This window comes from Scylla paramamosain, chromosome 30, assembly GCF_035594125.1.
Source record: "Scylla paramamosain isolate STU-SP2022 chromosome 30, ASM3559412v1, whole genome shotgun sequence".
NCBI lineage: Eukaryota > Metazoa > Arthropoda > Malacostraca > Decapoda > Portunidae > Scylla > Scylla paramamosain.
Genome location: NC_087180.1, coordinates 217,501 through 240,000, shown reverse-complemented (window position 1 = coordinate 240,000; position 22,500 = coordinate 217,501). Strand labels below are relative to the sequence as shown.

At 45.3% G+C, this 22,500-nt stretch overlaps 1 protein-coding gene and 1 long non-coding RNA gene across 4 annotated transcripts in view; one reads left to right on the top strand and one right to left on the bottom strand.

The window, feature by feature from the left end:
- The first annotated feature begins 1,104 nt into the window (after positions 1-1,104).
- LOC135116135 (uncharacterized) overlaps positions 1,105-22,500 on the top strand; it is a 24,150-nt gene continuing 2,754 nt past the window's right edge. The window contains exons 1-8 of one of the 2 annotated variants that reach the window (XM_064033358.1): positions 1,105-1,320; positions 9,178-9,307; positions 9,737-9,782; positions 9,993-10,169; positions 10,512-10,656; positions 10,796-11,331; positions 11,642-11,725; positions 11,927-12,177. In XM_064033358.1, coding sequence (XP_063889428.1) covers positions 10,604-10,656; positions 10,796-11,331; positions 11,642-11,725; positions 11,927-11,961 — 708 coding nt within the window. In that variant the 5' untranslated portion in view covers positions 1,105-1,320; positions 9,178-9,307; positions 9,737-9,782; positions 9,993-10,169; positions 10,512-10,603 and the 3' untranslated portion in view covers positions 11,962-12,177. Of the gene's footprint in view, positions 1,321-9,177; positions 9,308-9,736; positions 9,783-9,992; positions 10,170-10,511; positions 10,657-10,795; positions 11,332-11,641; positions 11,726-11,926; positions 12,178-22,500 lie in introns of those variants that run through there. The other variant, XM_064033357.1, reaches the window with a different exon arrangement.
- Positions 4,552-8,772, bottom strand: LOC135116136 (uncharacterized). Of its 2 annotated transcripts, XR_010276185.1 has the most exons (4): positions 7,850-8,772; positions 6,785-6,910; positions 6,260-6,432; positions 4,552-4,690 (listed from the first exon to the last, which is right to left on the bottom strand). It is a non-coding gene; the product is annotated as an uncharacterized LOC135116136 (long non-coding RNA). The 2 variants fall into 2 exon arrangements; XR_010276184.1 differs by lacking the exon at positions 6,785-6,910 and having other exon boundaries at positions 6,260-6,408; positions 7,850-8,770.

Genomic DNA, 22,500 nt, shown 5'->3' with positions numbered 1-22,500 from the left:
TTTTGTTGTTGTTTTTGTTTTCATAAAAGTTTCTATGAGGAATAACTCAGCCCAGTGGATACACGTAGCACCTCGTTACGTTTTCTGAGACAAAATGTGGTATGCAGGAAAAAGAAATGTGTGGTTTCAGTGCTTGGTTTATTTTATTTCTGTGGAGTGTAGGTTTGATACCGTCGTGCAACATGCGATGAAACCAGTGTTCAGTTTGAGTGCGGCTGAAAATTGTTATGCAAACACTGTTTATTTAGTGTCAGTGTACGTCTCTCTCTCTCTCTCTCTCTCTCTCTCTCTCTCTCTCTCTCTCTCTCTCTCTCTCTCTGCTAGCAAGATATTTCCCATCTATATAATCAGGAATTAACAGAGGAACGGAAAAACACCCGATGGAGAGAGAGAGAGAGAGAGAGAGAGAGAGAGAGAGAGAGAGAGAGAGAGAGAGAGAGAGACGCCCGTGCTATGAAATTAATTTACTTTAACGTAGCTTCATTTCCGTCATAATATCATTACCTTCGTTATCAAAAAATCTTTTATCTTGTCTTGACAACTCTGAGATGTATGCTTGACACTGTGTGTGTGTGTGTGTGTGTGTGTGTGTGTGTGTGTGTGTGTGTGTGTGTTCTGGATCTGCGTGTACTTTGGAATAATGTTTGGTGTTAGGTATTGAAAGCTTTGACGTGGTAGATGACAGATGACTTTTGTTTGAGTTAATTCGTGCAGACATTGTGCTTCCAAGCCTAGGACGAGCGTGTGTGGGAGTAGGAGGGTAGGAGGGAAAGGGGAAGGCTAGGACGGGGGATCATAGTGGAGCAAAGGACTAGACAGGACATATATATATATATATATATATATATATATATATATATATATATATATATATATATATATATATATATATATATATATATATATATATATATGTGTGTGTGTGTGTGTGTGTGTGTGTGTGTGTGTGTGTGTGTGTGTTTTGGGTCAGTTTCATGGTTCAATATATATACTTTTGACACTGCCATATGAATGTATGTATGTATGTATATGTATGTATTGCATGTATGTATATCCTTTATCTGTAATCATATATTTACAGATAAACGTCCACCTTCCGCAGGTATGTCGTGGTGGAAGAGTTGGTAGCCCTGCACATGGCCATCCGAGAATTACGTCACAGGTGGGCACAAGCCGCAGTCATTCGCCGGCGCCTCCCTGCAGTCTCAGGTAGCAGCGGCGATGCGTAGTGCTGTTGCTTTGTACTGAGTGAGCGTGAAAGAACCCTCGTGACGATATATGGTGATGGACGTGTGGGCCTTTACGTTGTGGAAACAGAAGGTGAGATTTGTCTTGATTTCCACCGTAGTATGAGTTAAATTGAGGTGAAGGAGTGAGAACTATATAAGGGTAGTTAGTGGGTAGGCTTGTTTGGTAACGTCTTGTCTTGACTCTTGAAGCTCTCCGGGAGTTGTAATTAATGTTAATGCTTTGTTGTTTATTAAACTTAATGATTCCAGAGGCAATATCGTACATGTGCAAGGTAGGTGTGATTGCAGGGAGTGGTGTTACGTTGGAAGTAGGGGGCAGGAAGAAAAGCCACACGCACGCTCTCCAGCTGCATTTCACGAAGGCGAGTAAACAACAATACATATAGGAAATATAGGCGGACAGGCGTACAGGTGGAAGTAGGCAGGCAGGGGCATGAGAGGTCAGGCGCGCAGCTGCTCTCTGGCTTCCCTGTTTCGGCAGGTTCGTAAATCACCTCGCACACCCTCGCTTCCCCACCTCCACGTGAATCCACTCATTACATACATGCTTATCAAGCAATTACAACGTCACTGAGTACAAATCGAGCCCAGTATTCTGGTCGTTACAGTGGGAAAACAGTGGTGGTGATGACTATCGGAGGAGCGAAGTGACGGAACAAGCGGTAGCGGACAGGAGTACCAACCTTTGCGATACATCTGTGCTCTGCTTCCATTTTCTATTTAGTATATTCTATTTCAGTGTGTCTCAAACGATGTTCTGCCGTACCACTCACTACTGTATTTAGTCGTTTCATTCATTTTGTTGTTCAGAGTGAAGAAGATTGTAAAAATGTACTTTTAAGGCATTACAATATTTGCCAGCGCTGAATCGTATTTCGGAAATGTTGGCACCCTTAAATGTCGATGCAAATATAACACGTAGGTAATAAGACTAATGGAATTCTACCATAAGTACTGCTTATTTGTTATGTGTGAAGTGACAGAAGCACGTGCAAATCTTATTCTGAATCTCTACTTTTGAAATAAAAGATACGTGTTTATGTTGATTAAAGTGGGAGAGAGGAAAGGGAGGAGAAGGATAGAAGGATCTCGTCTCCTCGACTTTTAAAGCTCCCTCCCTCTGGCTCGTTACTTTGTGGTGTTTATTCGATGTTTGTTAATCTTAACTGTTCCATTGGCATTATCTATTAAGTAAGGAAGATACTATAGCAGTGGTGTAGTACTGATTGATCTGATGGTGGTTATCTATGCTAGTGGAGAACCACCTGCGCAGTAACTGTTCCCCCTAACAAGTCTCATTTTAGCGTAAATCAGATTATGTCACGATTGCGTTGTTGATGAATGGATTTCCGCACTCTCTTCGCCTCTTATTTTCCATTCCATTTCGACAGAACCTTTTGTAGAGGACGGTGATGTCTCGGGGTGTGTTGGCAGCGGTGCGCGTCGCCATCATGGCTGACGTCATCAAGTCTGCTGGGGAGAAAAATAATGCTGCTTCGCTGTTTTTTTTTTCTTTTTTATTCTACTAACTTATTACTTATTATTTGTGGAAATATAAATTATTTGTGGAAATAGAAGTGGAAAGAGAGAGAGAGAGAGAGAGAGAGAGAGAGAGAGAGAGAGAGAGAGAGAGAGAGAGAGAGAGAGAGAGGTGTGTGTGTATGTGTGTGTGTATTATCCTCAACCGTATCAAATACTCTGTTCAGTAATCCACCTACATTATCCTGAATCCCCCGCCACACATTACTGTACACACAAGTTCAATTTTCTCTTAATGGAGTGGAGTGAGAGTAAACAGTGAGGTGGAGCTTGCTACGTGGCCTTGCTGGTTAGTGGACAGTGGACATCCTGCCGAGTGGCGCTTGGTGGGGTGACTGTCTCTCTCTCTCTCTCTCTCTCATATTTATATTAGAAGAATCCAACTTTGGGATTGAGAATAGTTCGTTATTTTTTTTTTCGTGTTTCTAGTGTTTTATTTATGTGGATTTTACTTTAGTTAATTTAATGTCGCTTTGGTCATCTATTTGTGGAAATTCATTTTGTGGAAGTGTGAGGAAGAAGAACAAGCTTATTAATTTAAGAAGGATATTGAAAGCCAGTCATTCTTCCTCTTTCGTGTGATTTTGATATACTTAATTCTTATAACGACTTGCTTATATTGAAGGTTCAGCCTTGCATCATAAGCTTGGAAAGATCAATTATGCAAAGGAGGGAGAGGAATATAATATTAGTTTGGATGCTAGCAGTGACTGATTGTCTTTACCTAATCCTTGTAATTTCAACACTTGGTGATGTTGATATTGGTATGATGTCTTCAATGAATCTTATAGGAGGTCAGAAGTGCTTGCAATGGGATATCACTAGGAAATCTTACAGTATTAAAGTGGTATATTTTTAATTCTTTCTCAAATACACTTGTTTTACAGAGAACAAGAATGGTGCCTCATATTTCTTAGAACACTTGCGTCAAGGTGATCACGATTAGTACCTTTCAGAGAAGAACAGGGAACAGGGAAAGTAGTTAAGAAGTTAAGTATAGTTTGGATGGTGTTGACAATAGTAGCTATACGTGATGTAGAAAGGCAGGACATTTTTTACGGATATGGTGATAATAGGGAATGGGAGAAACGAGGTCACCTGGGTCATTTTGGAAAGTGGAAAGTAGGTCAAATAAGACAAAGATTCTAGAAAACGGCAGACATTGAAAAGATGAAAATATTAGCTAGAGTATTCATCTGCTGCTGCTGCGGTACTAAAAAAAAAATGAAAAGCAAAGTTGAGCTTGTTATCGTCACACAAGAGCAGAGGGTTCCAGGATGAGACCTTGTGTTTGTAAGAGTTAAGAAATATAAGTGATCCTCGTAATTAATTCAGTGAGGGTCGTTAGTCTGCCAAAACATGCGGGAGTGAGCACCTGATTAGCCTTGGTAATACGATGATTGGCTGCCGACTAACTCGTATGTTTAATTCATTCCGTTCGTGCCGCCATCACCACGTGTAGTGCACATGTGGGGAGTCCTGGTGCACTAATTACCATGAGAGAGAGAGAGAGAGAGAGAGAGAGAGAGAGAGAGAGAGAGAGAGAGAGAGAGAGCAAGCTCTTATTATTTTACTCGGAAGCTTAAATATCCTAGTGTAGAGGGGTACTGACCTTCCTTGATTGCCTTTTTAGCGTGCCTCAGCATCAGTGTTTGGTGCTCCCAGCCACCGGCAGTGTGTTGAGACTTAAAAGTGTCCATGTAACGGTAAATTATTTATGGGTCAATATTTAAAAAAAAACTGTTTTTTATTTACTTTTTATTCTCTTAGTTGAGGGGCGGGGAACACTTAATGGGTGGATGACCACCATCAGGGCCGCCATTCCACCGCATTCATGGCCACCCTACCCGCGCTCATCCAGTCACGTCCCCTTAGTGCAGCGCCCCTCATCTGTATGTATGCTGAAGAGACGCGGAAAAATGAACACTCGTGTCTCAGTGAAATATTGTGCGCCATAAAGTCTCTTGTCCTCTACGGCTTTTTTTTTTTTTTATTCCTTCTTATAATGATTATAGAAGAGTCCTCTTGCCACACATAAAATTGTGTATTCATGTATATTGTTACGGTAGGATCAGGAACGTGGAAATAAGGATATTTAACTCTGTGTGAAGTGTTGTGCTGACTAAAGTAGTGTGTAGTGCCTCATCAGATAGCAAGACAGTGTTGGAATGCTTCAGGGAGATAAGGGGAGGGCGGGCGACAGGGAATCCAGTATGCAGGAGGAGAGTATTAGGAAACGGAGCAAATGCAAACTTGTTATAGTCACCCTGGAGTAGATTCCAAGGAACGGCTGGTGGACTAAATAAAATTAATTCATACAAGACATAGCCATTGGTTTTTTTTATTTTTTTAATGTTGGGAAGGATATTCACTACGATTACCGTATAAAACTGCAACACTTTTTTGTTTTTATCTTGCCACCAAAGCTGTCATTTGTTTACTGACTTGCATAACACACTGTTTTTCAACTCTAGACTTTTAATTTTAATTTTTTTATTTTATTTTGTCGCTATGATTAAGTGGTTAAATTACGATTTGTTATTAAGGTACGAATGTATATTTGTTACTTCATCACCTGAGTGTGGAGTACAGGTGCATCACGACACCTCCCCACCTGCCACAGTACTTAACACAGGCATGTCTTCCACTAACCATAACAAAAAAAAAAAAAAGAAAAAGAAATAAGTAAATAAATAAAATGAATAAAAAAAGAGGAAGAAAAATAAATAAAATGAATAAAAAAAGAGGAAGAAAAACGAACCAATCAATTGAAGCAGCCAGAGGTATTCGTGGAGACACAAGACACAGCGCAGTCTGACCCTGACCATTGTCACGTGAACAAAACTGGTGGTGCATTTTTTACTTCAGTTTGAACTGCACCGAATGTGACATGTGGACAAGGACGGCCAGGGAGAACGTGTTCCCACTGAATCTGACTTGGATGAGGACGCACAACATTATCAAACATTTCTACGTCTTATCGCAACATTTCACAGGCTGTAGTAATAGTCATTATAGTTTTCTAGGTCTTTATTGGGATTTTAATTATTATTTAGCAAGGATTCTGCATCATTCACAGGAAAAAGAAAAAAAAAAAAAACCTGAGCCAGACTAATTACCAGTGTGGCCTTTGATAACAGGTCTGTGATTAAGCTTGTTCACTGCTTATGACACACAGCTTTGTACTGATAAACTACTCTCTCATTTTCTTCCCTTCATTACATAATGAAAAAAAAAAAAAAAAAATTCTACTGTAATTTGCTGTCTTGTACATACGTATGTGATTATTAAAATTGTGTGCAGTACTTTGTGTTGCAAAGTTTAGCGCATTACAGTGAAAAAAAAAAAAAAAAAATTTGATCTATTTTCTTTATCGTAGATGCCTGTTATAATTACATACAGTGCTTTTTAGTGTTATAAACTGCAGCATTAACACAGTAAAATAGCCAAAGAAAACTCGCATAACTCACAAACACGAAGCAGCATGTACACACACGTTCCCCTTGCTCGTGCCGTGTCAGTGTGTGCATATGATGGCGCGATGCATCTCCCACCAACTTGGACGCCACAGCCTCCTTATTTTTCATTACTGGCGCGTAGAGTGCGGGATAACTCACAGCTTGCAGGGGGAAATTGATGGCAGCTGTATACAAGGTGGAAGATTATTTATACGCGTGGTATATTGAGAGAGAATTTGTAGGTGGCGTGTTTAGTAGGTAGGAGAGAGAGAGAGAGAGAGAGAGAGAGAGAGAGAGAGAGAGAGAGAGAGAGAGAGAGAGAGAGAGAGAGAGAGAGAGAGAGAGATTAAATGAATGATACTTTGACACAACTACAAGATATGTTATCATTACCGCAGAGAGAGAGAGAGAGAGAGAGAGAGACTAATTTACATCATACTAAATGGAACGAATAATTTTCAGTATTCATAAACGTTGCTTGTTTTAGGAATAATTTCGTTGGCCAGTGGTTGTTATGTTTTGAGTTAATTCCCTCACCGTCAGTCACGTTCGCGCCAATGCTCCACTCAGAACACTTGTCCCTCTGTGCGTCCCCGGGGCGACAGTTGTTGGGTAGAGGGACGTGAGAAGACACGGCATTTCTCTTGCACGTTGAAAGCTTGGCTGATTGATTGCAAGGACGGGGGATGGTAACGTGAACTTGAATATTGCTTGTCCAGTAAATGGCATTAAATCTTACGTTCATTGTTCTTTGGGTCGTAATAAAAACATAGATATATATTTCTATAAAAGTAAACAAAAAAAAATCTTATGAATAGTAACAATAAAACAAAATTCTAATGACAAAAGAAAAAAAAATAAAATAACTGTCCTATGAAGGGTAATTGAAGACTTAAGTTAATTTTCATACGAATAATAACGAACACTTAAACATTTTGTACTATGAAAGAAAAAGTCAAACTGGAAATTCATTGGCCTTTTGTTAATACGTCAAGTAAATTGGCCGGTTAATGAAAAAAAGGATCAAGACAAAATACTTGAGCTCGATACTGGATTGCACTTGACGTGTCCATTATTTGCCTGTGTTGCTCCTCTAATAAATATAAATCTCCAGGTAAAATAATATAACCATTTCTATGCCGTACATGTCAGAGAGAGAGAGAGAGAGAGAGAGAGAGAGAGAGAGAGAGAGAGAGAGAGAGAGAGAGAGAGAGAGAGAGAGACTGAACTCTAGGGGATGGACCATGAAGGGGTGTTGCTCACACTAACAATGGAAGGGTAAAAAGAAAAGAGAAAAGGAGACATTTTAACTGGTACTTAATATCTTAAAGTTAACCCTTAAATTAAGTAACAATACAAAATTGAACATTATTTAAGTAAGTAAAAGTAAGTAACAAGGAGTGGCAATCTGAACTGGACTGAATAACTTAAAAGACTGGTTCAGTTAATAACTTAAGCCAAGTTAGTAAATGCATATAGATACAAATTACAAAAATAAACACCTTTACATATACATAATAGAAAATAAATATAAATGTGTTTGTGTGTGTGTGTGTGTGTGTTTATGTGTGTGTGGGTGTGTAACACTGGTGTAACTCTTACCACCGCTCTCGAGTGTATATGAGGCTCCCAGCGTATGCTAAGGCGAACTCAGAGCTGTAGCGACCCTTGGAGGAGACTGAAGCTCGATGGAACTCCACCCCTCGTTATCGGCTTGGTAGCCTGCTAGAGGTCACGTATCCAGTATGCCTCAAGCTATACACGTGGCAGCGCCACGAGTTGAGAGGCAGGCACCTGGTTCCGTGGTAGAGTAGTCACGTGTGTGACAAATCCAAACAATTTTAAACCGTCAAATAAACTCACCGTTCGCGAAAATATTCTAACGTGTATTTTGAAATTGCCGCGTGACTGGATATGTAAGGGAAAGTGGAAAGCCAGGAAGCGCCACAAGCATAATGTTATTCAGTCTTGGAAGATGATTGAGTTTACGCTGTGCAGTTCTGGTCCCCACATTACAGGAAAGATATAGGTCTATTAGAATCAGTACAGAGGAGAATGACTAAAAGGATACAGGGGATGAGGAGTATTCCTTACGAAGCGAGGTTGAAGCGGTTAAATTTACATTCTCTAGAGAGACGTAGGTTAAGAGGGGATCTGATAGAAGTCTTTAAGTGGTATAAGGGTTATAACAAGGGAGATGTAAGCAAAATTCTTAGGATCAGCAACCAGGGTAGAACAAGAAATAACGGGTTCAAGCTTGAAAAATTTAGGTTTAGGAAGGAGATAGGAAAAAATTGGTTCTCAAATAGAGTGGTAGATGAGTGGAACGGACTCAGTAATCATGTTGTTAGTGCTAGGACACTAGAGAGCTTTAAGAGAAGATTAGACAAGTTTATGGATGGGGATAACAGATGGAAATAGGTAGGAGTGTTTCATACAGGGACTGCCACGTGTAAGCCTGGTCGCTTCTTGCAGCTTCCCTTATTTCTTATGTTCTTATGTTCTTACCCCGGTTAGCATCCAAAACTGGAAAGGTGTGGATATTCTTTAAGTAAAACGTCGACCTGCTATACCATGGAACTGAGGTTTCATAAGCGAGTGGGGTTATTCGTCCTAGTGGAAACATTGTTGATTGACCATTCTATAATTATCATATTAGCCAATATAACAAATAGTTTACCTAAAGGAACTGGTGTGTGATTATTGTACGACACTATACGCAGATTATCAACTTCCAAGAGGAATTATTCTGCGATTGCGTTGGAAGTGGTAAACTATTCTGTAATTATCGAACTTACCGCTATAAAGAAACTCTATCTATAATCATCACTAATCCGAAATTATTGTACTCGACACTACAAAGATAATTTACATGAACGAATGAAATGTGTATTGTCATAAACCATACAACCATCTTTCCCTTACTCTAGGTGCGGCGTTGATGCTGGTAACAGTGGTGGGGATCCCGGCACACAGCCAGCAGGCATCGGCAGCATCCTTCCGCCTGGTCACCGCTTACACGTTAAACCGAACTGATGACTCCACTCAAACATTTCTCAGGTAACACTTAATACGCCGCACCGAAGATGGATAGATAAGTACTATTACTTATATATTTTCAGTCTTAAAGTTAGAGAAAAGTGTGATTTTCTTTTAATTAATTGTACATGAATATCTCAAAAGCTCATGGAAGGATGCATGAACTTGGGAAAGGTTAGGAATCACTGCCCTATTTGATATACCTATAGCGTGAAAATAACAGCTATAGGACACTTCTTTATTACATGTCTATAAATTCAATATAATGAGACTATTTGGTCGTGGTCCTTCAGCGACATGTCATTTAAGTGGTTTGGTCAGGGTAGAAATTATTTCTAAGTGAACTAATGTATTAGAGAGAAAGAGAGAGAGAGAGAGAGAGAGAGAGAGAGAGAGAGAGAGAGAGAGAGAGAGAGAGAGAGAGAAGCTTCAACTTTTCTTGTATTTCAGAGTGGGGACCTCTCCCTCCACCCGGTCCCTTACCTTGGCTGTGCAGGTGGGTGGGTGCATAACCTAACGTGTCTTAAAAGAAGGAACAATACACTAACTAAATTTAATGACGTTTTTTTCAATTTAAGACTCAAGCTGAACACCTGCTGGAATAAATCACACACACACACACACACACACACACACACACACACACACACACACACACACACACACCTCCTCCCACTCGCCTAATGTAAGATGTCATTGTTCACAGACTGACCTGACTAACTGTGGATGCAATGTCACCGGGAATTACTCAGGTCGCGTCCTCCAGGTGACAGGTGGCTACACAGGTGATGCGCTCAAAATCGTGGCGCAGAGGTACCAGCATGTGGGGGGCGTTGGATCAGCTGAGGAGTTGGTGAGCGTAGCGTGGCACCCCGAGGAAGAGGTGAGAGAGCGTGAGAATATTGCCTTATAGATTTTCTTGTTATACGAGTATATATATATATATATATATATATATATATATATATATATATATATATATATATATATATATATATATATATATATATATATATATATGGATGCGGTTAAATTTAATGTTAGGATGGGAAAAAAAAGAAAAAGAAAAAGGAAGAAATAAAAATTGCATAAAATATGAAAGGCATTGCTATAGTCGGAGTCGTAATTTTCCTTTCTAAAAGATGCAACCATAGATTTCTTTATAAAGGAGTCTATGATATACCTTGAGGCAACGAATTAAAAGGATTGTTTATACCTCGTATAGAGCGAGACGCAGCCGGAACCGAGGCAGGACGGGGCGTGGTGGTGCGCACTCAGTTCTCTGAATCCATCTTTGGCGTATCTGTGGACTCGCTGATGCCGGGGAAGCGTCGGCGTCTCCTGAACCTCACCGTCACGCCACACACTGGGTAGGTTTGCAGTCATGTGTTTGAAGGTGCCAATACTTCATTTGTTTCGAAAAAAAGTTTTCTGTAAAATGTCTTTTCAAGCACTGATAGATTACATTAGACAATTGTTTATAACCATGAGTCCTCTCTTAACTTTCAGAGAACACTGGCAGGTGAGCCTACATGTGCCAATTATCTCTACAGCCCTCGAGTGGGAGACGAAGCTCTGGAAAAATCAGGGCAAGCAACATTGGGAAGTTAATGGGGAAGTCAAGTCTACCAAATCTGACATATCGTTAGAATTCGTTCACTTCAAGCAGGAGAAGCAGGACGAGGAGACTCAGGTCACGGATGACAGAGGTGAGGCTGGCAGGTGTGATGCTGAAGGTTGTGGGGACGGCGGTGTCAAGGAGCCAAAAGCCAAGTCGCGGCACCACGTCGACAGTGATTGCGACTCAGATTTAAGAAAAGAACAGACAGTAGACCAGAATGAAGTTTGTAGTGGTCGAGATCCTAAATCAGAAGACTTAAAGCAAAATGATCATGATTCCGTAATGGTAAATGTAGACGAAGAATGTTCCAAGAAAGCGGAGTGTGATGGACCGGAAGAGTCAGTGTCAAGTGAAGCTGTTCAAGAGACTACACAAAAATTAACTTCCCGGGTTTTCAGCCTTTCTTCCAACATGAAGACTTACGGTAAGTACGTCCACACTTCATGTAGAACGAAATTTGACTATTAAGGCAAAATTTAATGATACGTTTCTTATGATGTTAGTAAGTCCTTTTATTCAGGTCTTTTTATATACTTGATTTCTTGCAAATAAGAATATATAATTAAAAAAAAGTTGTTCGCTATACCTTTTGAAATCATAACTATTTGGATAGTACTGTTCTAATATTTTTTGTCGGTCGCGTCATCAGTGCCACAGTAGTGTACTTGAGTTGTTTACTTACCTGTACCTCACGACACCCTCCCTTTATCTCCCTCCACGCACCGCACGCATAGTCTCATCTGACGGAGGACGCTGGATTCGGATCCTGCAGCGCACACACCTGGCATTCTGTCCTCGCCTTGGCTGGAACTTGAACCGTGAGTGAACCGGAGCCTGAGAAGCGAAAGTTCAAAGCAAGAGAGAGAGAGAGAGAGAGAGAGAGAGAGAGAGAGAGAGAGAGAGAGAGAGAGAGAGAGAGAGAGAGAGAGAGAGAGAGAGAGAGAGAGAGAGAGAATGATGATTTAAACTATACAAGAAAAATATTGCAATAGACTTTTTTTTATCACTCGGAATTCTAGAAATATTTCGGTTCAATCGTGACTGGACTGGGTAGGAGGTAGCGTGGCGGTGTGGTGTTGGGATGTATTGATGGTGATGGATACCGGTCCTGCAGAAAAGGTGGTAGTCATGGCGGTGGATACCTGTCCTAAAGGACAGGTGGTGGCATTGGATACCCATCCAGCAGGGCAGGTGGTGGCAGTAGATACCCGTCCACAGAACAGGTGGTGGTAGTAGATACCCGTCCAGCAGGACAGGTGGTGGCGGTGGATACCCGTCCAGCAGGACAGGTGATGGTAATGGCGGTGGATACCCGTCCAGCAGGACAGGTGGTGGCGGTGGATACCCGTCCAGCAGGACAGGTGATGGTAATGGCGGTGGATACCCGTCCAGCAGGACAGGTGGTGGCGGTGGATACCCGTTCAACAAGACAAGTGATAGTCATAGCGGTGGATACCCGCCCTGCAGAACAGATGGTTGCGGTGAATACTCGTCCTGCAGGACAGGCGGTGGCGGTGGATACCCGCTCTGCAGGACAGTGGTGGCGGTAGATAACCGTCCAGCAGGACAGGTGATGGTCATGGTGGTGGATACACGTCCAGCAGGACAGGTGGTGGCGGTGGATACCCGTCCAGCATGACAGGTGATGGTCAAGGCGCTAGATACCCGCCCTGCAGGACAGGTGGTGGCGGTGGATACCCGTTCAGCAGGACATGTGATGGTCATGGCGGTTGATACCCGTCCAGGAGGACAGGTGATGATCATGGCGGTGGATACTCGTCCAGCAGGGAAAGCGGTGGCGGCGGATACCCGTCCAGCAGGACAGGTGGTAGTCATGGCGGTGGATACCCGTCCAGCAAGACAGGAGGTGGCTGTGAATACCCGTCAAGCAGGACAGGTGGTGGCGGTGAATACCCGTCAAGCAGGACAGGTGGTGGCGGTGGATACCCGTCCAGCAGGATAGGTGATGGTCATGGCGGTGGATACCCGGCCTGCAGGACAGGTGGTGGCAATGGATACCCGTCCAGCAGGACAGGTGGTGGCAGTGGATACCCGTCCAGCAGGACAGGTGGTGGCGGTGAATACCCGTCCAGCAGGACAGGTGGTGGCGGTGAATACTTGTCCTGCAGGACAGGCGGTGGCAGTGGATACCCGCTCTGCAGGACAGTGGTGGCGGTAGATACCCGTCCAGCAGGACAGGTGATGGTCATGGCGGTGGATACCCGTCCAGCAAGACAGGTGGTGGCGGTGGATACCCGTCCAGTAGGATAGGTGATGGTCATGGCGATGGATACCCGGCCTGCAGGAAAGGTGGTGGCAATGGATACCCGTCCAGCAGGACAGGTGGTAGTCATGGCGGTGGATACCCGTCCAGCAAGACAGGTGGTGGCGGTGAATACCCGTCCAGCAGGACAGGTGGTGGCAGTGGATACCCGTCCAGCAGGACAGGTGGTAGCGGTGGATGCCCGTCCAGCAGGACAGGTGATGGTCATGGCGGTGGATACCCGTCCAGGTGATGGCAGTGAATACTCGTCCAGGCGATGGCAGTGAATACCTGTACCGCAGGACAGGTGGTGGCCGTGGATAACCTTCCCGCAGGACAGGTAGTGGAGGTGAATACCCGTCCAGCAGGACAGGTGGTGGCGGTGGATACTCGTCCTGCAGGACAGGCGGTGGCGGTGGATATCCGTCCAGCAGTGGATACCCGTCCAGCAGGACGGTGGATGACTGTCCAGGAGGACAGGTGATGGTCATGGCGGTGGATACCCATCCAGCAAGACAGGTGGTGGCGGTGGATTCCTGTCCAGCAGGATAGGTGGTGGTAATGGATACCAGCCCTGCAGGACAGGTGGTGGCGGTGGATACCCGTCCAGCAGGACACGTGATGGTCATGGCGATGGATACCCGCCCTGTAGGACAGGTCGTGGCGGTGGATACCCGTTCAGGAAGACAGGTGATGGTCATGGCGGTGGATACCCATCCAGCAGGACAGGTGATGGTCATGGCGGTGGACACTCGTCCAGCAGGACAAGTGGTGGCGGTGGATACCCGTCCAGCACGACAGGTGATGGTCATAGCGGTGGCTACCCGTCCAGAAGGACAAGTGGTGGCGGCGGATACCTGTTCAGCAGGAGAGGTGGTAGTCATGGCGGTGGATACCCGTCCAGCAAGACAGGTGGTGGCTCTGCATAGATAGAATGATAGATAGAATGAATGAATGGACGGATAGAATGCAAATGCAATTTAATATCAATAAATGCAAAGTGCTTAGCGTAGGTAGAGGAAACCCACACAATAGGTACACATTAAACACCCAAACTCTGGTAGGTACAGGGTACGAGAAAGATTTAGGAGTTATAGTTAGCTCTGAACTCCGTCTAGGGAAACAATGCATAGAAGCCAGAAACAAGGCAAATAGGGTACTAGGATTCATTTTTAGGAGTGTTAAAAGTAGAAGGCCGGAGGTAATATTAAAGTTATACTTGGCGCTGGTCAGACCTCATCTAGACTACGCTGTGCAGTTCTGGTCCCCACATTACAGGAAAGATATAGGTCTATTAGAATCAGTACAGAGGAGAATGACTAAAAGGATACAGGGGATGAGGAGTATTCCTTACGAAGCGAGGTTGAAGCGGTTAAATTTACATTCTCTAGAGAGACGTAGGTTAAGAGGGGACCTGATAGAGGTCTTTAAGTGGTATAAGGGTTATAACAAGGGAGATGTAAGCAAAATTCTTAGGATCAGCAACCAGGGTAGAACAAGAAATAACGGGTTCAAGCTTGAAAAATTTAGGTTTAGGAAGGAGATAGGAAAAAATTGGTTCTCGAATAGAGTGGTAGATGAGTGGAACGGACTCAGTAATCATGTAGTTAGTGCTAGGACACTAGAGAGCTTTAAGAGAAGAATAGACAAGTTTATGGATGGGGATGATAGGTGGAAATAGGTAGGAGTGTTTCATACAGGGACTGCCATGTGTAAGCCTGGTCGCTTCTTGCAGCTTCCCTTATTTCTTATGTTCTTATGTTCTTATAACCATCCAGCAGGACAGGTGGTGGCGGGGGATACCCATCCAGAAGGATAGGTGGTAGTAATGGCGGTGAATACCCTTCCAGCAAGATAGATGATGGTCGTGGCGGTGGATACCCGCCCTGCAGAACAGGTGGTGGCGGTGGATTCCCGTCCAGCAGGACAGGTGTTAGTCATGGTGGTGGATATCCGTCCAGCAGGACAGGTGGCAGTCATAGCCGTGGATACCCGTCCAGCAGGATAGGTGATGGTCATGGCGGCGGGTATGGTGGATACCCGCCCTGAATGACACATGGTGGCAATAGATACCCGTCCAGCAGGACAGGTGGTGGCAGTGGATACCCGTCCAGCAGGACAGGTGGTGGCGGTGGATGCCCGTCCAGCTGGACAGATGGTGGTTATGGCGGTGGATACCCGTCTAGCAGGACAGGTGATGGCATTGAATACCAGTCCAGTAGGACAGGTGATGGCATTGAATACCAGTCCAGCAGGACAGGTGATGGCAGTGAATACCTGTCCCGCAGGACAGGTGGTGGCCGTGAATAACCTTCCAGCATGACAGGTAGTGGCGGTGAATACCCATCCAGCAGGGCAGGTGGTGGCGGTGGATACCCGTCCAGCAAGACAGGTGGTGGCGTTGGATTCCTGTCCAGCAGGATAGGTGGTGGTAATGGATACCGGCCCTGCAGGACAGGTGGTAGCGGTGGATACCCGTCCAGCACGACAGGTGATGGTCATGGCGGTGGATACACGTCCAGCAAGACAGGTGGTGGCTGTGAATACCCGTCAAGCAGGACAGATGGTGGCGGTGAATACCCGTCCAGCAGGACAGGTGGTGGCGGTGGATACTCGTCCTCCAGGACAGGCGGTGGCGGTGGATACCCGTCCAGCAGGACAGGTGGTAGCGGTGGATTCCTGTCCAGCAGGACAGTTGATGGTCATGGCGGTGGATACCCGGTCTGCAGGACAGGTGGTGGCAAAGGATACCCGTCCAGCAGGACAGGTGGTGGCAGTGGATACCCGTCCAGCAGGACAGGTGGTGGCGGTGGATGACTGTCCAGGAGGACAGGTGATGGTCATGGCGATGGATACCCATCCAGCAGGACAGGTGGTGGCGGTGGATTCCTGTCCAGCAGGACAGGTGATGGTCATGGCGGTGGATACCCGCCCTGCAGGACAGGTCGTGGCGGTGGATACCATTTCAGCAGGACAGGTGATGGTCATGGCGGTGGATACACATCCAGCAGGACAGGTGATGGTCATGGCGGTGGATACCCGTCCAGAAGGACAAGTGGTGGCGGCGGATACCCGTTTAGCAGGACAGGTGGTAGTCATGGCGGTGGATACCCGTCAAGCAAGACAGGTGGTGGCTTTGCACAACCATCCAGTAGGACAGGTGGTGGCGGTGGATACCCATCCAGCAGGACAGGTGGTAGTCATGGCAGTGAATACCCTTCCAGCAAGATAGATGATTGTCGTGGCGGTGGATACCCGCCCTGCAGGACAGGTGGTGGCGGTGGATACCCGTCCAGCAGGATAAGTGGTAGTCATGGCGGTGGATACCCGTCCAGCAGGACAGGTGGCAGTCATGGCGGTGGATACCTGTCCAGCAGGATAGGTGATGGTCATGGCGGCGGGTATGATGGATACCCGCCCTGCAGGACAGATGGTGGCAATAGATACCCGTCCAGCAGGTCAGGTGGTGGCAGTGGATACCCGTCCAGCAGGACAGGTGGTGGCGGTGGATGCCCGTCCAGCTGGACAGGTGGTGGTCATGGCGGTGGATACCCGTCCAGAAGGACAAGTGGTGGCGGTGGATACCCGTTTAGCAGGACAGGTGGTAGTCATGGCGGTGGATACCCGTCAAGCAAGACAGGTGGTGGCTTTGCACAACCATCCAGTAGGACAGGTGGTGGCGGTGGATACCCATCCAGCAGGACAGGTGGTAGTCATGGCGGTGAATACCCTTCCAGCAAGATAGATGATTGTCGTGGCGGTGGATACCCGCCCTGCAGGACAGGTGGTGGCGGTGGATACCCGTCCAGCAGGACAAGTGGTATTCATGGCGGTGGATACCCGTCCAGCAGAACAGGTGGCAGTCATGGCGGTGGATACCCGTCCAGCAGGATAGGTGATGGTCATGGCGGCGGGTATGGTGGATACCCGCCCTGCAGGACAGATGGTGGCAATAGATACTCGTCCAGCAGGACAGGTGGTGGCAGTGGATACCCGTCCAGCAGGACAGGTGGTGGCGGTGGATGCCCGTCCAGCTGGACAGGTGGTGGTCATGGCGGTGGATACCCGTCTAGCAGGACAGGTGATGGCATTGAATACCAGTCCAGCAGGACAGGTGATGGCAGTGAATACCCGTCCCGCAGGACAGGTGGTGGCCGTGAATAACCTTCCAGCATGACAGGTAGTGGCGGTGAATACCCATCCAGCAGGACAGGTGGTGGCGGTGGATACCCGTCCAGCAAGACAGGTGGTGGCGGTGGATTCCTGTCCAGCAGGATAGGTGGTGGTAATGGATACCCGCCCTGCAGGACAGGTGGTGGCGGTGGATACCCGTCCAGCAGGACAGGTGATGGTCATAGCGGTGGATACCCGGCCTTCAGGACAGGTGGTCGCTGTGGATATCCGTCCAGCAGGACAGGTGATAGTCACGGCGGTGGATACCCGCCCTGCAGGACAGGTGGTGGCGGTGGATACCCGTTCAGCGGGACAGGTGATGTTTATGGCGGTAGATACCCATCCAGCAGGACAGGTGAATGTCTGGCGGTGGACACTCGTCCAGCAGGACAAGTGGTGGCGGTGGATACCCGTCCAGCACGACAGGTGATGGTCATGGCGGTGGATACCCGTCTAGTAGGACAAGTGGTGGCGGGGGATACCCATCAAGCAGGACATGTGGCAGTCATGGCGGTGGATATCCGTCCAGCAGGATAGGTGATGGTCATGGCGGCGGGTATGGTGGGTACCCGCCGCCCTGCAGGACAGATGGTGGCAATAGATACCCGTCCAGCAGGACAGGTGGTGGCAGTGGATACCCATCCAGCAGGACAGGTCGTGGCGGTGGATGCCCGTCCAGATGGACAGGTGGTGGTCATGGCGGTGGATACCCGTCTAGCAGGACAGGTGATGGCATTGAATACCAGTCCAGCAGGGCAGGTGATGGCAGTGAATACCCGTCCCGCAGGACAGGTGGTGGCCGTGGATAACCTTCCAGCATGACAGGTAGTGGCGGTGAATACCCGTCCAGCAGGACAGGTGGTGGCGGTGGATACTCGTCCTGCAGGGCAGGCGGTGGCGGTGGATACCTGCTCTGCAGGACAGTGGTGGCGCTAGATACCCTTCGTACAGGACAGGTGGTGGCGGTGAATACACGTCCTACAAGGACAGATGGTGGCGGTGGATACCCGGCCTGCAGTACAGGTGATGTTCATGGCGGTGGATACTCGTCCAGCACGACAGGTGATGGTCCTCGCGGTTTATACCCGTCCTACAGGACAAGTGATGGCGGTGGATACCCGTCCTACAGGTCAGGTGGTGGCGGTGGATACCCGTCCTACAGGACAGGTGGTGGCGGTGGATACCCGTCCTACAGGACAGGTGGTGGCGGTGGATACCCGTCCTGCAGGACAGGTGATGGTCATGGCGGTGGATATCCGTCCTACAGGACAGGTGGTGGCGGTGTATACCCGCCCTGCAGGACAGGTGATGGTCGTGGCGGTGGATACCTATCCTGCAGGACAGGTGGTGGTGGTGGACACCTGCCCGTTCCGCAGAATTGACTTCCAATATAATTCTCCCTCCACTGAGGTGCTGTGGTTCAGGAGTACTCCTTCTTTTCATTTGACGGTCTCCTTTCCAATGTTCTGTGTTTTCACTGAAGGACGCCCTTCACGAAGTGGATGACGTCCATCGTGTCTATTGTGTGAGGATGCGTCAGATTTTCTCTTAGTTTATTCTAGTTTTGCTGTTCCCTGGTGGCTTGCCTCGTGACTCCCTGAACTGATAATTTAGTCCCTAAACTATCAGTCGTCCCTGGCAGCAGCCGACTCTGCCCTGGTGCAGGCATACTGCTGGTCTGAGTCCCACCTGGGGAACCTCGCCCTGTTCTGTGCGATCCTCACCCCCTCCTGCTACGAGAGCTGGACGTTGGGGTAAACAAACTTTTTATCGTATAAAACGATTTTAAAATTAAATACTTATTGTGATCCTCATCGGTGCGACAAGACATTTGTAGATTGAGTGAAGAGAGATGGTGAGGAAGGGATCGCAGGTTTGGGGCGTGAAGGGTGAGGAGAGAGAAGGCACGGTGTGTGGAAGGTTTGTTTGGAGGGGCTGTTTTGCCATAACAGGAAGGTGTGGCTTTAAGAAGAAGAAGAAAGTGAAGCAGCAGCAGCATAAAAAAAAAGAGTGCACATGTGTGTACAGATTTAACTGGGGCTTAAGAAAAAATAAATAAAATGAATAATTGGAAATTGATTGTAGTGTGTATACTTTATATGCACATTGTCACTACTACTACTAGCCTACTGGCTCCTTGTAGCTGCTTCTTATTAATTCTCTCTTCCAGCATTATTGTAACTATAAATCTCTCTTCCAACATTATTCTAACTATAACAAGAATTTATAATAATTAGGAGAATATTGATGACGTGGTAAGCATGATGGCAAATATTTACATCTTTGTTTCTTCCATATATCGCTTTATATTACTTCCAAGGTTTTCCTTCTGCGTTTGTTCCTTTTCTTTCTTTCAGGCTCAGAGTGAGCATCGTAGGAATGGCAGCCATCTTGATAGACTTGTAAAAACTGGGAACACCACCGACAGCTTCAGCAGGTCCTGGCACTGGTTCTTCAGTGTTGAGTGGCAACCGTTCATTTGACAAAGAATAGCTGTTTCAAGGGTTTAGGGAAAAAAGTTTTAAAGTTACAAGTTTGTTCACATTTTGTCTGCTCGTGTGTGGAAGTAATTTCGCAGTCTGTCAGTAGCACATCGGACTGCCCTCCGTCTTGTATCACTGAGCTGCTGCATTTATTTATTTTTTTCAGGTCACTTTTTGTTTGCTCTAGAACAAATCTTAGAAGTTATATGAGTAACTAATGTCCTTGAATTCATTGTTATTTTCATTTGTTTATTTATTTATTTATTTTTTCCTTCTTCTTCATCATCATCTTCTTTTTCTTCTTTTCTTCTTCTTCTTCTTCTTCTTGTTCTTCTTGTTCTTGTTCTTGTTCTTCTTCTTCTTCTGCTTCTTCTTCTTTTTTTTTTTCTTCTTCTTCTTCTTCTTCTTCTTCTTCTTGTTTTTTGTTCTCCCGCTTCTTCTTTTTCTTCTTCTTCTTCTTATTATTATTATTATTATAATTATTGTTATTATTATTATTATTATTATTATTATTATTATTATTATTATTATTATTATTATTATTATTATAATTATTATTATTATTATTATTATTATTATTATTATTATTATTATTATTATTATTATTATTATTATTATTATTATTATTATTATTATTATTGTTGTTCAGACATTCCGACAAGCTGGATGAGGAGGTGAGAAGAAATACAAGTGTTGGGAGGTGAGTTTATTCCCGACTAGTTCCCCTGAAGAAACTTGTGCGAAACTAGTCGGGAATAAACTATCCTCCCAGCACTTGTTTCTTCTCACCTCCTCCTCCATTATTAGCATCATTATATTCCGGAATTACTAGTAAGTAGTGACGTCAGTAAATTTGCGAATGACACCAAATTACGAAGATAAGACAGGACTGGATAGAAAGTATGATTGGACAGAAAAGTGTGAAATGAAATTCGATATCAATGAGGTAGCGTTCTCTACGTAAGAAGTAAGAGAGAGAGAGAGAGAGAGAGAGAGAGAGAGAGAGAGAGAGAGAGAGAGAGAGAGCGGGGATGCACAATATATAACAGCAGCTTAAAGGCCAGGGAGATAGCTAAATCTTCGAGAGAGAGAAAACAAAGTGATACTACAAGTCTGCGGCCTATAAAACAGTGCATTTAGTGCTTTGATAAGGCCTCTCTTACATTACGGTGTACAGTTGTGGCTGTGCAAAGAAGAGTGACTAGGATGATCCAGGGACTGAAAAAAAAAAAAAGCTAGTCACTGGAATGGTGTAGGGAGCGTGGTGATACGATAGAGGTATTTCGATATCATTAAGGTAGGCTTTACCTCCTCATACGGTGTTCCATCCCTCGAAGTAATAATAATGATAATAATAATAATAATGATAATAATAATAATAATAATAAGTGAATTGATAAGTAAATACATCCGCCAATTCATGATGACTTAAGATTTCTCGGCCTGGGTGCTGGACCTTACAAGTCTCCTGATACTTCATCTCCTTGCTATTCTTGTGTCATGTGCCTTACCCGAATAGAATGGCTGGCGGGGGGGAGGGGGGGAAAGGTGACAGGCGAGGTGTAGGCTGAGGGTCATGGCAGGGTTAGTTGGGAGAGCTCAGCCCCAGTGAACGCTCGTGTGTGTCAGCTGAAGGACACCAACACTGCCCGGTGATCCATCTGGGTGGTGCCAAGCGAGGAACATGTACTGGTGTTTTGGTGAGTAGATTAGGTAGTGGTGATACGAAGAGATTTAACAATACGGCCCTTAGATGTTCTTCCATATGATGTATGCTAACAATCGTGTGTGTGTGTGTGTGTGTGTGTGTGTGTGATGGGAATAAGGTACCTAAGTTTGTTAGTGAACACGTACTATTATTTAGTATACTATCATTTGCTCCTTTACTTTACTGAAAACAGTACGGTTCATATTGAAAGCATGTTATAAAACTACATTGTGGTTTGTAAGCATGAACTCTGCCGTCTCCCATCGTCTGCAGCAGTGACTACGTGAGGTGGAGACTAAAGGAAGGGGAGTAGGGGAGCTGCCAGGTGCCTCCACATGCCCCACAATTGCACGAGGGAACATTCTTTTCTTGTTCTTTCACAACATCCTCACTTTATTTTACCAACCGTGATTCAAGTAAGAGAGAAATCCAAACAATTTTAAACCGTCAAATAAACTCACCGTTCGCGAAAATATTCTAACGTGTATTTTGAAATTGCCGCGTGACTGGATATGTAAGGGAAAGTGGAAAGCCAGGAAGCGCCACAAGCATAATGTTATTCAGTCTTGGAAGATGATTGAGTTACCCCGGTTAGCATCCAAAACTGGAAAGGTGTGGATATTCTTTAAGTAAAACGTCGACCTGCTATACCATGGAACTGAGGTTTCATAAGCGAGTGGGGTTATTCGTCCTAGTGGAAACATTGTTGATTGACCATTCTATAATTATCATATTAGCCAATATAACAAATAGTTTACCTAAAGGAACTGGTGTGTGATTATTGTACGACACTATACGCAGATTATCAACTTCCAAGAGGAATTATTCTGCGATTACGTTGGAAGTGGTAAACTATTCTGTAATTATCGAACTTACCGCTATAAAGAAACTCTATCTATAATCATCACTAATCCGAAATTATTGTACTCGACACTACAAAGATAATTTACATGAACGAATGAAATG